This window comes from Delphinus delphis, chromosome 16 (assembly GCF_949987515.2).
Source record: "Delphinus delphis chromosome 16, mDelDel1.2, whole genome shotgun sequence".
In the NCBI taxonomy this organism is placed as follows: domain Eukaryota; kingdom Metazoa; phylum Chordata; class Mammalia; order Artiodactyla; family Delphinidae; genus Delphinus; species Delphinus delphis.
This window is the reverse complement of record NC_082698.1, coordinates 60746549-60760467: the sequence shown is the minus strand read 5'-3', so window position 1 is coordinate 60760467 and position 13919 is coordinate 60746549. Positions and strand designations below refer to the sequence as shown.

General features: G+C 55.7%; 1 protein-coding gene across 1 annotated transcript in view; it reads left to right on the top strand.

The window, feature by feature from the left end:
- CDH23 (cadherin related 23) overlaps window positions 1-13919 on the top strand; it is a 392970-nt gene that overhangs the window by 183962 nt on the left and 195089 nt on the right. Inside the window, 1 exon segment of the mRNA XM_060034829.1 lies at window positions 1480-1548. Within this exon segment, the coding sequence (XP_059890812.1) occupies window positions 1480-1548 (69 nt within the window).

The following is a 13919-nucleotide window of genomic DNA, read 5'->3' as shown; positions in this document are numbered from 1 at the left end:
AGGGCCAGCGATACACAGCGAGCAGCTAGTGAAGCACGCAGGGGAGCAGGCCGGGGGCCAGAGGAAAGAGATGCCCTAGAGGGACTCTTGCATTGAGTGGGAGGCGGGAATCAGTCGTTCGTTCATTTATTCAGCAGGTATTTGTTGAGCACCTACTGCGTGCCACATGCTCTTCTAGGCACTGTTCGTAAGTGAACACACAGGCGAAGTCCAGCCCTCGGGCAGTGTATGTGCCAGCAGTGGAAGGCTAAAGAAACAAATCGATGTATATTATGTCCAGTGGTGATGAGAGCCATGGAGAAAATATAAAGCAGAGTGAGGGGCCTAAGGGAGTGCTTGGGAGGGGAAGGGGTTAGAGGAAGTCTCTCCAATAAGATGACGTATGAGGAGAGACCTCAGTGAAGTGGCGGGTGAGCTGTGTGGCTACTTGGAGGAAGAGCATTCCAGGCAGGGGGAGCAGCCGGCCTGGTGGCTCTGAGGCAGGAGTGTGCCTGCACGTCGAGGAAGCCACGAGGAGGCCCGTGGGCTGGGGGAGGGCAGACAGGCCTGGCTGTTTCTGAGGCTCTGCTTTCGGAGGCAGGAAGATGATCGTGAGCAGGGAACAAGGCACTTGATCGGACCAAAGTTTCAAAAGGACCGTCTCTGCAAACAACCCAAACGCCCAGCACCTGATGAGTAGATAAACAGACGTGCTGTCTCCGTACAGTGGGATCTTATTCAGCTGTTGCGGTAATGAAGTTCTGATCCATGCGCGACACAGGTGAACCTAGAAAGCAGGACGCAGGTGAAAGAAGCCAGACACAAACAGCCACACAGTGGGGGATTCCATTCACATGAAGTGTCCCGAGCAGGCGATGCACAGAGACAGAAGGCGCACTGGTGGTCGCAGGGGCTGGAGGGGACGGCAATGAGGAGGGGCTGCTCGTGGTACAGGATTTCCTTTGGGGATGATAAAACTGTTTTAGAACTAGATACAGGTGGCGGTTGTACAACGTGGGGAATACGCTCAAAACCACTGAATCGTACGCATTAAGATGGCTAACATGGGCTTCCCTGGTGGCCCAGTGGTTGAGAGTCCGCCTGCCGTTGCAGGGGACACGGGTTCGTGCCCCGGTCCGGGAAGATCCCACATGCCGCGGAGTGGCTGGGCCCGTGAGCCATGGCCGCTGAGCCTGCGCGTCTGGAGCCTGTGCTCCGCAACGGGAGAGGCCCGCGTACTGCAAAAAAAAAAAAAAAAAAAAAGATGGCTAAAATGATGAATTTTATCTCAATTAGAAAACTTTAAGGATGCACTGGCTGCCTGGGTCCATAGACAATGCAGGGCAGGACCATTCCTAGGAGGCGAGGGCAGTAAGTGGGCAGACGGGTGTGTGCAGGGGTGGGGAGTGGTCACCTCCTGGGCGTGTTTTGAAGGGAGAGGATTTGCTGGGGTGATGGGGGTCCTTGAGAATGACTGCACGAGCTGTTTGACTTGAGCAGTTAGGAAACTGGAGTTCGTACTTCCTGAGATAGTGAAGCAGTAGCTTTGGTGAGGGGAAGGTGGAATCCGTGGCTTAGCTTTCAACATGTTAGGTTTGACGTGCTCGTTAGACATTCAAGTGGAAATGCCGGGAAGACAGAGGGGGTGTGCTGGTAAACGCCCAGCAAGCGGCTCTGGGGTTGGAGGACCCTAACGTGTAGCACTTGGTGATCTCTCTGGTGTACATACTCCTACCATGGCCTATCTCGAGCTACCAGCATGACGTCAGCTGGCTCTCCGAGATCCTAGAAATCCGACAGGAGCCTCTCGAGCCAAGGAGGCTCCAGCCACACTGTGTGGGTCCAGGCTGGAGGGGAAAATGGGAGCGTTGCCAGCGTCTGGGTTGTAGTTAAAGCCGTGGGTCTAACCAGGCTCACCCAAGGAACGGGGTGTGGGTAAGAGCAGAGAGCAGGGCTGGGGGCTGAGGGCACCTCAGCGTTCATGTTAGGGAAGATGAGGACGAACCAGCAAAGACACTGAGAAGGAGCGACCCCTGAGGGAGGAGGAAGGCCAAGAGGCAGCACTGAAGGCCAGGAGAACGATTGAGACAGTGGTGGGGAGACAGGAGGCAGCCGCCTGAACATCTATCAGTAGTCCCCAATTAGCATACATATCTGTATTTACTTTTCTGTTCTCCGCATAAAGACTCTTAATTACCCTCATTAGGGAAGGTCCAAATCCACTGACATTTACTGAGCAGGTCCACCAGGCTTTTTTCTGTTTGTTTTTTTAAATCCACTTAACCCTCTTCTCCCGCCCACCTTCAAAGCCCTCCCTAGTACACCGGCTTGGCCCTGCCCTTAGAGGGATACAGGACTTTCCTTCCCTAGCTCTGCAGTCCACGCAGATATGCTAACTCATCCTATAGGAACTGGACTGTGCTTAAATAAGCAGGCCACAGGTGAAGTGAGAATCGAATGGATCTGAAAGGCATTCTGCTGAGTGAGAGCAGCCAGTCTCAAAGGCGACAGACGGCCTGTGTGATTCTATGACATTCTCAAAAGACAAAAGTCTAGTGACAAAGAACCCATCAGTGGTTACTAGGGGTTAGGGGTAAGAGAGGGGTGACCGGAAAGGGATAGCACAAGGGAGTTTGGGGTGGGTGTGGACCTGTTCTGCATCCTGTTTGTGATGGGGGAATGCAAAGCTATATATTCTAAGATGCGTAGAACTGTATACCCCAAAATGTCAATTTCACTGCATGTTAATTATAAAATTTCTAAAAATTTATATTATTGAAGACCTTTCCACCCACATCCCCCCCAAAAAAGATGATGTGAAAGGTACCAGCATAAATAGCACCACTGATGGACTTTTATGCTCAGATAGCACCATCCTTCTCTCCACTGTCATTTAATTCAACAAATATGTAATACCACCCCCCTGTAAGGGAGAAGGGTAGGCTCCAGGGCCATGAATGCCACCATGAGTTTGAACCTAATTCAGCAGGCGGTCAGGAGCCATCATCGACAGTTCTTGAGTATGAGTGATACCCTCAGAGAAGTGCTTTAGGTTCATTAATCCGGACAGAAGGAGAAAGAGGACAGGGTGATGGCAGAGAGTGCAAATGGGCAAGGGCTGGATGTGGGCTCCGTGAAAAAGATGAGGGTTGGAGTGAGGCTAGGGTTTGGAATCCCAGAGGTGGAAGTGGCAGAAGCTCAAAAGGGCAGGCGAGGGCTTCCCTGGTGGCACAGTGGTTGAGATCCGCCTGCCGTTGCAGGGGACACGGGTTCGTGCCCCAGTCCGGGAAGATCCCACATGCCGCGGAGCGGCTGGGCCCGTGAGCCACGGCCGCTGAGCCTGCGCGTCCGGAGCCTGTGCTCCGCAATGGGAGAGATCACGACAGTGAGAGGCCCGCGTACCGCAAAAAAAAAAAAAAGGGCAGGCGTGGGAAGCAGCTAGATGGAGGAAAAGACGGCAGCTGGCACCACTCTGCTGGGCGTGGCCAGGCTCCTAGTTTCATCATTCTCTCAACTTAGTTCTTCATCTGAATGCCCTCCACCACCCTTGCCTGTTCTGTCTCCGAGTCTCTCTCTGTTTATCTTTGTCAGCTTTTCTTTGAATCAGATCATCCGTCTCTTGCCCCCCTTCCCACTGTCTCTGTCTTCTGATTTTTTCCTCACACCCACACATTCACAGATACATACCTGCAGCTCATTCACTCATGCCTGTATTGCTTTGTCTGTTTAACCACAGTTACTATGTGGCCAGTACCTGTGTGCCTGGGAAGGCATGGCATGGGTCATGTAGGCAGGGCTCTTTGCAAACCTGGGCAGCTGTGCCCGGGTTTGACTTCAGGATGCCCAAGGGCAGCTGAGTGACACTGTCATCAGGCATGGTCACCCATCTGCCTGGAGCCCAGTGCCCTGTCCCAGCCTAGGACCCTTTCCTTAGGGCATTTGTGGTGCCTTTGTTCTCAGGGAAGGGGCCCCAAGTCTGGGCAGCTGCACCCAGCAGAGGGCTAGGAGCAGGAAGGAGATGAAATCACCCACTGCCCTCTGGCTCCCAGGACACCCAGGGTCATGGCCTCTAAATTATCTTGAGTTCTACCTGGCCCCCCTCCGCCAAGCCTCTTGAGGCAATGGGATCCCTCTCCACCCGTCCCTGCCACCCAGAGGCATGGGGAAGGTGGACTCGCTCTTGGAGAGGCAGAGGAATATAAAGTGGTGTGATTAGCGCAGGCAGGCAGAGTCCCCCTCCTGATTTCCATAAGGCGTGTAGATTTCTTTGCCTTGCCACATTTCTCTCTCTGTGGGAACAGGGAGATAGTTTTAGCATGGTAAACGGACAGAGCCAGGCGGCTGCTCAGTGCAAGGCCCACTCCCAGCTCTGCACCCTGCCCCCCCTGCCCCGAGGCCGAGGCCCCTAGAGGGCCCAGCCAGGAAGCAGAGGCTGGACACCCCTTCCACCAGCCCAGCCAGGAGGACCTCCCTGTCCTCCTGCTGTGGCCCTGCCCCTCAGGGCTTGTGATCCTCTGCAGAAGGGACCCCCGGAGGGAGGGGCAGGAAGATTCTGGCCTTGGGGCAGACTGGGATGCACACCCTTTCTTCCTGCATTTTGGCCTCTCCTCCCTGCAGCTCTGAGTACACTTACACTTTGCCCGCTGCCCCAACCCCAGCCAAATCTCGGGTGCAGAGTTTGCCAGTGGAGTGAGAAAGGGGATTGAAGCCAGGTGTGAGGGTGACGTCCAAGTTGGCGGATTCTGACCAGAATGGCAGACTTTAATGTTAGAAAAGTGGCCGCCCGTGCTGGAGGCCGGGCCACAAGGAAGAAATCCTTAAGCTTTCCACTTACGACAGGTGCCTTCTAACAGGGCCCCATGCAGGAGAGAGGGAGGAAAGGATGAGGCGGCCGTGGCCTGGCTCCCGTGGGATCTTGTGGGGTGGAGCATATTGTTCGGGAATTAAGAGCTCGGGCCTCATGAATCTCACATGGTCCCTCTGCCCTTTGCTCGCGGAGGTACCAGTCCAGTACCTCTGGCCTGGGCAGCAGTCTCTGCATGTGTGGGCCTGGAAAGGCCCCTTTGAGCCCTGGGCTTTCCACATAAAGCTTGCCCTTCAGCCACACCCACGGGCACTATTAAGGGGAGCCTAGTCCTCCTGACAGGTACCCCCTGAAGCCACTTTGTTTCAGTAAGTACCCACTGGGCTGATTGCTCAGGTCCCTAGGAGTCCAGGGTAGCCTAAAGATTTGGAGGAAATGGCTATTCGCTTGGGGCATAGAAATGAGGCCAGAGCGACTGGTTCCATCTCTAGGGGTGGGTACAGTTAGCTTTGCTGTATCTAGTGGACATAGGTGGCACCTGTGACCCCCAGACGGAACCCACCCAGAGCCACGGTCACCAAGGCTGAGCAAAAGCTGCTAGTCCGCTGTGCACCCTCCTCATTGGTAAGGACGAGCTCCTGTGTGTGAGCTGCTTGGGGGTTGGAGCCTCCGAAGTCAGCTCAGACTTTGGGGAGCACCTATGGGACACAGGGGCTGGTGTGGTTGGAACTAGATGCTTAGACTCCTTGTTTTCCACACCCAGCGCATGACCTCCACACCTGGACAGTGGTGCCAGCCGGCCCCTGCTGGGCTCTCAGACTCTCATCGTAGAGTTGGGGACCTATTATCCTAATATGCCTGAGATTGCCAAGGTTTTAGGACTTTAAGCCCACATCTCAGGAACCCTCTCAGTCTCAGGCAAACTGGGACAGCTGGTCAACCAGGGGCAGTGCCCATCATCAACGATGCCGGCTTGAGAGGGGGCCCACTCCAAGGCTCTGAACCAGACAGGCCTGGAACACAGAAGAGAAAGAGACAGCAGAGCTGAGCTACCCCCGCTTGACATGGGCTTTGCTGGGTCCCTGGAGTTGGGACTCAGCACCCAGGGACAGAAGGGGTGGGGAGAGGGGCAAGGAAAGAAACAAGCTGACAGGTGTAGCTGGGTGAGATCCCCATAGTGCACTAGGGTAATGGGCTGCAAATTAGGAAAACAATTTGAAAGCACCTGTCCCTCATTTACCTTAATGCATGTACCCAATGCACATTGTAATTCATTTCCCAGAAGAGCTGGGGTTGGCTGCAGGGCTGACAGACCGGATCCCTCTGGAGGGAGAGAGGAAGGGAGGAAGGGAGGGAGAGAGGGAGGGAGGGAGAGAGGGAGGGAGGGAGGGAGGGAGGTGTGCCCGTGCAGGTGAGGAGACCTGCCCACCTCTGGATCTCTTCTGTAGATGAATAATACACACGTCTGCTAGTGATGGAACTGACAGCTCTCTAGTATTCTTTCTCTAAAGTGCCAGGTGCCAATAGGATTGAATTAGATTTCACAGGGGTTTTTGCAATACATGGAATTCACCAACAAATTACTCTTAAAGAGGGAAAATCAATTATTTGGAGCAGAGATAAGCTGAAGGCAAGGCAGCCTCGGATTGATCCTGTCTGTGCAGGCGTGTGTGGAAGTGTGTGGAATTCAACAGATAACCTGGGGAGAGGAGGGCCAGGTCTGCCGGAGAGAGGGTTGGAGGAGGGGGAAGCAGAGGAAGGGCGATGGGGGGAGGAGGAGGAGGGAGAGAGGAAGAGTTGGAGGTCGAAGGTAAAGGAGGGAGAAAATGAAAAGGGAAAGGGGAGAGGGGAGGGGGAAGAAAACAGGGAGAAGAGGGATAAAAGCAAAAGGAGAAGAGAGAAAAGATGGAGAGGGAGGGAAGGGGAGAGAGAGAAGGATCAGAGAAGGCTTGGAGAGAGGAGTGGACAGAGCAAGTGCGAAAAGCAGTTTGAAAGAGCACAGCAGGTGTTAACGGGCCCTTAGAGAATCACCCAGTCCGAGCTTCCCATTTTGCAGATCAGGGAACTGAGGCCCAGAGAGATAAAAGGTCCTGCCCCAGAGAGGAATGGCAGATCCAGAGAAAACCTCAGATCCCTGGTTCCTGACCTCAGGCTCACACTGTTCAAGGGTCTAAACCACAGAGGAGCTTGGGAAGGGGGTGTAGGTGGACGGAGAGCCTGAAATGAGGGCTGTCCTTCACCTGCTGCATCCTGGGAACCCTCCCAGGCCCAGGCCAACTGGGACAGTCGGTCAACCAGGGGCAGTGCCCACCATCTCTGATTCAGGCCTGAGAGTTGGCCCACTCCCAGGGTGGAGAAGCTGAGGCTCTGAGCCAGGCAAGCCTGGGATGCAGAAGAAGACACAGCAGAGCTGAGCTACCACCATGTGACATGGGCTTTGCTGGGTCTCTGGAGTTGGGACGCCATGCCCAGTAACTGGAGGGGGTGGGAGGAACACAAGGAGACAGAAGGTGGCCGTTCACCCAGAAATTATTGGGGACGTGCCGGCATCAGCTCTCCCAGACTCTGAAGCTTGGCGGGTCCCTGGGGACTGAGGTGGAGTCAGGGGATGGAGGCAATGACAGTGCAGGGCTTCTCCCCATTGTCCCCTGGACTCCGACTTCACAGTGGGCAGCCTGCGCAGTGGATGTGGGACAGCTGCCCTGGGCAGGCAGGCGGGGCCAGAGCAACTTGGTGCCCCCCTTAAGTGTGGGGCTGGGGAAAGAAGCAGCAAGTTTTGAAGTGAAGGGGTGAGGAGAGGCCGGCCCCCTGCCAGGTTCACTTGGGCGTGTCTGACTGGAGTTAGTTAAGTGAAAGGATGGACAAAGGAGTGATGAAGAATACGTCGTCCGTGGACTTTTGATTTTCTGCCATTCAGTAGCGTGGATTAGACCAACAGGGCACAGTGGAAGAGGGAGGGAGGCCTAGGGCCCCCTGCCCAGGATGGGGGTCCCCTCACCCCTGCACACATCCAAGCCTTTGTCCTTCTCTGCCTGCCCCTCTCATTCCTGGCCAAGCCAAGGTCTAGAAATCAGCCCCTCCCCAGGGGTACCTCTCTCCCTCCCTTCCCTTGCAGAACAGTAACCACTCTCCTTTATTGAGCATCTACTCCATCCCAAGCACTTTACTAATATTTCGCTGCTCTCCCACAATAGCCCTATCAGGTAGGCTTCATTCTTCCCATTTTGCAGGTGAGGAAGTTGAGGTTCAAGGAGATAAGATTGTGCAAAAATCACGCAGCTGGAAAGGGTAGTACCCGCATCTGGACTCAGGGCTAACTCCAAAGCCTGTGCTTTTAGCCGCCACTGAAGCTTAGGGCCTCACACCTTGGAATCACTGGTCAGAGGGCTGTTCCCTGGCTGGCCTGAATTTTGGACAGGGCTTCTGCGAGGGTGGCACTGACTCTGTGGGCCCATCTCCGCATTCCAGGTCCCCAGCCCCATTCCCACCTTGAGCTAAGGGTGTCGCACCAGCCCACAGAGCTCTCTGGGTACCTCTGGGGGTCCCTGGGCCTTCTTCGTCTTGGTTCACAACACTGCAGAGTCCCTAGTCCCCTCTACATGCACGTGACCCTGGTCCTTCCTCTTCTATTGAAAGGAATTAAGGTTCCCTCCAGGGCACATCATGGTTCATAGGGTGGGGTGAGGGTCCCCTAGCATTTGGGTACAAAGGAAAAACACGCACAAGGCTCCTGCCATCAGGGAGCCTCCTGTCTTAGGCAAGAAAACATAACCCACAAGTCATGCACCAAAACCTGGTGAAGCAGAGACAACACTGCTGCTTAGTCCTGTGGGGTGTGCTTTATTCTCCCCACTTCACAGAGGAAGACATTGAGGCTCCAGCAGTGGAGGTGCGTTGCCCAAGGTCACACAGCTAGGAAGCAGCAGAGCCTGCTTCCCAGCCCTGAACCCCATCCTCTCCGCTGCATTACAGCACTGGGTCACCAACCCGCCCGCTACCCTGACCTACAGTGGAGGGAGATGAGCGTCTCTAAGGGGCAAACTGGTGCCACCTCAGCAGGGAGGTGCCTCAGGGTGGGGAGAACCAGGCAGGAGTCAGCAGGATGAGCAAGGCACCTGCAGGTCTCACATCCAGGGAAGGAGTCTGGGGGCTGCGTCAGGCCTTCCTCCCTTTGGGGACCAGGTCACCTGCAGAGGGAAGTGACAGTGGCCCGAGGCCACAGGGGATGACTGGGGGAAGCCACATCCAGCGAGAAGTCAGGTGCAGGCTCTGAGAGCACCAGGACACCTCCAAGCCTAATGGCCTGACTGGGTGGAATCTGCTCCCCAAGAGGAGGGAAGGGCCCTGCACATGGCAGCTGTTAACCAGTGTGAACGCCACCCGGGACCCCGCCAGGGTTGTCGTGAGCGCTCAGTGAGCTAACAGTTGTAGAGGACCCAGCACATAATAACCTCTCAGTACATAGTTGAAAAACAACACTGGGTCAATCACGGAGCCAATATTGGCTGTGGGAGCTGCAAAGATGCTAGGCAGGAACGTCCTTGCCGGGCAAGCTCTGCTCTGACCGCCCTCAAGGCCACCCCTCCACTTCCAGGAGTGGGAGGGGAGCTTTGGGGAGTCGAGGCTGGGGAGGCAGCCCCTGCTGGCAGCGGCCTATACCTTGGGCTGGGGGCTGGTGTGCTGCCCTCCACGGGGTAGGGGACGGTGGTGCCAAGACTTCAGTCACCAGGAGCAAAGCGTAGCTCGCTGCACGGGGCGGGAAGAGTGAGGAGTGATTTCATGCGTCCCTCCCCTCCAATAAATAAAGAAAGCCAAACTGTCGCAGCCCCACGGGCAGCCAGCCGGCACCCAGCCCGGTGCGGGGAGGGGCCGGCGCTGCAGCTCTGCTCTGGGACCCGCGGCTGCCGGCTATCAACATTCTCATCGCCTCTCCTGGCTGGAAGAGAATTTAATCCACTGGGCTCCTCTCCACACACACTGGGATCCTTTTGATGTTCCTCTTTATCTCCTTTCCCAACAAAATTGCCCCTCGACAGCTCCAAGAGGGCCTCTTGCCTCTCCCCCCTCCCCCCTCCCTCCCCGCCCCACTAAGCAGCGCGCACTCCGCTCCCCACCCCCGAACGGGCTGCAAGGGGCAAAGTCGTGGAGGACACAGGACCCAGAGGAGCAGGGCCGCACCCTCCTACAGCCCGGGCTCCCCTCCCCTCCACCTGGCTCCCTGATCTTGGCAGAGGCGCGCTTTGCCCCTTGGGCCTCGCTCCTGGCATTTAGCGAAGGTAGGAAGGGTCTTCCAGTGTCATCTGTTGCCAGTTCTTTGCAGTTCTTTGCACACATGAGGAGCAGCGTTCTGTAGAGGGGGCGACACGCAGGAGGCCGGGAGAGAGAGGTGATGAAGAGCTTGGACTCTGTAGGAGTCAGTACTGACCTGAGTTTGAATCCTTCACTGGCAGCTATGCATCTTGAACAAGTTACCCTCTCTGGCCTCAGTTTCCTTCTCTGTAAAAAGGGTGGACTGATGCTGACGTCACTGGGATGCGAAAATTTTGGTTAAGGTATGAAGCACACGGTAGAGGCTTGGTAAATGGAAGCTGCTGTTTTAGAAGGCTCTGCGCTGAGGGCTGCAGTTAATAGGGGTTTTGCACCAACTTAATGAACTGGGTAATAATCCCACACACACATCCCGAGGGATTAACAGTCACAAGCCAAGTCCCAGCGGGAATTAGCCCTCTGGGCAGGTTCTGAAAGGGGCAGGCTGAGCATTTGAGGGAATTTAGCCGGAGGTGGCTCTGGGGTCTCAGGACAGCCATATGCGGGGTCCTGACAGCTACAGTGTCGAGCCTAGTGAACTTCCAGTCCCTGGCGGCAGATCAGCGAGAAGGGAGCTGACCTCACTCGTTGAGACCCAGAGATCTCATATGCAGGGGCCAGGAGGCCCTGGGGTGGAGAGGAGGTCGGAAGCCCAGTGCTCCGGCTTGGCCAGGCGCTCATCCTGCATCTGCGCTGAGCTAGCACCGCCTTCCCAGGCGTCCCCTCAGTCCCTCTGCCTGCGGACTCCCTCACCCCCAGCCTTGCTCGGTCCCGGTGATTCTCCAACCTCAGCGTGCATCAGAACACCTGGAGGGCTTGTTAAAACAGTGCTGAGCCCCACCCCCAGGGTTTCTGATATGGTAAACCTGAGTGTGACCGCCAAATCTGCATTTCTAACAAGTTCCTGGGTGATTGTGATGCCACCCGTTCCTGTAGAACACTCAGAGAGCCACTGCTGTCCCCGAGTAGTTCTCATCCTCGGGTGCACGTTAGAACGAGTAACCTGAAGAGCGTTACAAAATCCTGATGTCTCGTCTCCTCCACCCCAAGTCTAATTTCCTTGGTCTGGGGTGCAGCCTAGGCATGGGGGGATTTTAAAGCGCCCCAGGTGGGTTGTTTTTTTAATTAATTAGTTTATTTATTCTTGGATGCATTGGGTCTTCGTTGCTGCACGCGGGCTTTCTCTAGTTGTGGCAAGCAGGGGCTATTTTTCGTTGTGATGCACAGGCTTCTCATTGCTGTGGCTTATTTTGTTGGGGAGCACAGGCTCTAGGCGCGTGGGCTTGGTTGCTCTGCGACATGTGGCCCCTAGGGCTCGAACCCATGTCCCCTGCATTGGCAGGCGGACTCTCAACCACTGCGCCACCAGGGAAGCCCCACCTTACTTTTTTAACCCCAGTGTTCCCGTGCTCCAGAGCCTAGAGTGGCTCCCTACTGCTCACGGAAGCAATGTCATGCTGGAGCCCTCCAGATGGCGCCTGCAGAGGAACTCCAGGAGAGCTGCAAAGCCTCCCAATACCCCAACAACCTCCCCGGCTTCTGTACATGGACCCTTTGTAATCAGCTCACTTGTCTGCCTCATCATCAATTCTTCTTCTCCACTGCGTGCCTTGCTTAGGCCAGTGGTTCTCAAATGGTGGTCTCAGACCAGCAGCGGTATCCGCATCACCTGGAACTTGTTAGAAATGCAAATTCACAGGTCCGCCCCGATCTACTGAATCAGATACTCCTGGGGGAGGACGGCCATTGGTAGTTGACCAAGCCTCCAGGTGATTCTGATACACGCTAAGGCCCGAGAACTTCGTGTTTAAAGCCACTTCCTCCACCTGGAGTGCATTTTCTCTTCATTTCTAAAGCAACTCTTCTTGGGGCAGCCTCCTCTGCTGGCGTCCTCTTAGATTCGGCCTTGGAGTGCTCAGTGATGCCGTCTTGGTTTGCTCAGCTCACTCATATTGCTGGGTGGAACTTCAGTACATTCCCCCCGTGCCCTGGAGCTGCAGTTGGGGGACGCCCACATCAGACCCTGACTCTGTTTCCCTCAGTGTGGAGGGCACCCCGGCCTGGGAGCTGGGCCTGGGCTCTTATCCTCACTCTGCCGCCAACCTCTGTGACTGCCATTTCCTCTGGAGGGGTTTCCAAGCTCCAGTATTCCTTCATCTGCACCGTGTGGCCCATGGGAAGAGGATGGAACGGAGTAACGGGTGAGGAAAAGCGGCTGAAGCCCCTTCGCATCTGAGCACCTCCTGTGTGCCTGCTCTGATGTGGCTTTGCACTACCTCAGGGGCTCCCAACAGCAGCTACAGAAGGTTATTCTCTGGTTATTCTGACCTGTGTCTGGCAAAGAGTTGGCATCCAGTGAATGTTCGCTGTGTGATTGTTGTTCGTATCGTCAGCTATCTGAACAATTGTGAAACAAGTTTCGGGACATAGTTCTAAGTGGAAAAAATCCAACACAGCAGTGTGTAGCGCGTGCTACTGTTTGTGTCGAAGAGGGGAGGCGTAGATACGCAATGCTCTCACGTGCATGGGTTTTCTGGGGAAAGAGATCCGGGGACTGGGGTATGGTTGTCTCCGGGGAAGGCTCTCAAAGGGTAGGGAGGGGCAACAGGGAAAGGGAGTCGGTTGTGTGCCCTTTACACTTTGGAATGAACTATGTGAAGACTTTCCGAGTCTGTTTATCACGTCGTTAACATTTTCTATGTTAAGAAAATTAAAACATAGCAAGGCTTGGGGTCGTTTCCTGCAGGGGTTCTGTCCAGGCTCCTGGGAGTAGGACAGAGGGACGTGGCCCCTCCTCTCCCAGCCTTTGACCGTCCCCACCTCCCTCGGGGTGAGGACAGAGGGAGCTCAGGGATACAGGAACCCCTGCCCGCCTCACTTTGTGCCCCTGTACCTCTTCTGTGTCCCTCACCCTCCTCGGGATGTGGGGCTGCACAGACCTCCCCACACCCCAGCACGTGTGTGCACACCCCACACACACCCACCCCTCCTCGGCACCCCAGAGGATATGGCCCAGCAGATGTAGAGGGGACTGTTCCTCTGGAGCTGGGTGTGCTCCTGGGGTCCAGCTCGGCCCCTTTCTGTTACTCTGACCTTGGTTCTCACCATTTTCTCTCTGGTTCCTTCTTCCTCCTTCCCGGCTCCTTCTCTGTCTCCATACCCTTTGACTGACCGACTTCCCCTGATAGAACCTGGTAAGTGAGCCTGGGAAGGGCTGGGGCTGGGAGGCAGGGGGGCACTGTGGGGAGGGAGCTTCGGTGGGGGGGCATGCTCCACCTGCTGTGGGCACAGCTCAGACGGCCAACCTCAGACGGTGGAGGGGCCAAGGTCCAGGGGAGGGAGAGGTGTCGGTGTCAGCGGCTCAGGGCCGTCACAGGCTGCCGGCTTTGGCTATTACTGCCCCTTCGGGCATTTAATTGGTCCTCTCGGTCTGATGGATGGATCCCACGCCAGGGAGACTTGGAAACTCCACAGCCCAACAGGGCCGGAAGAGCCTTGCCTGCACCATTTGCAGGGTCCCCTCTGGGCTGGGGGCCCTGGAGGACCCGCTGCTTGCCTGTATCCCAAAATTGGCAGTGCCCTTATTTTGCCAATTTGTAGTTGTAAGTAGAAAAACCTCCAGAGACCGAGGGTGAGATGCATTTATTTCACAAATGTATCTGAGCACCTAAGGGGCAGCTGCAAGGGCATCAGAATCTTGTGAATCTCAGGCTTCGCTGAGGGTGTCCTTTGAGCCTTGCCGGGACCACCCCTCTCTGATGGTGTAAAGGCTTCCAGGTTGCCTGGCTGCCCCTCTCTCAGCAGGAATGGGCTCTGGGAGGAAGCCCCT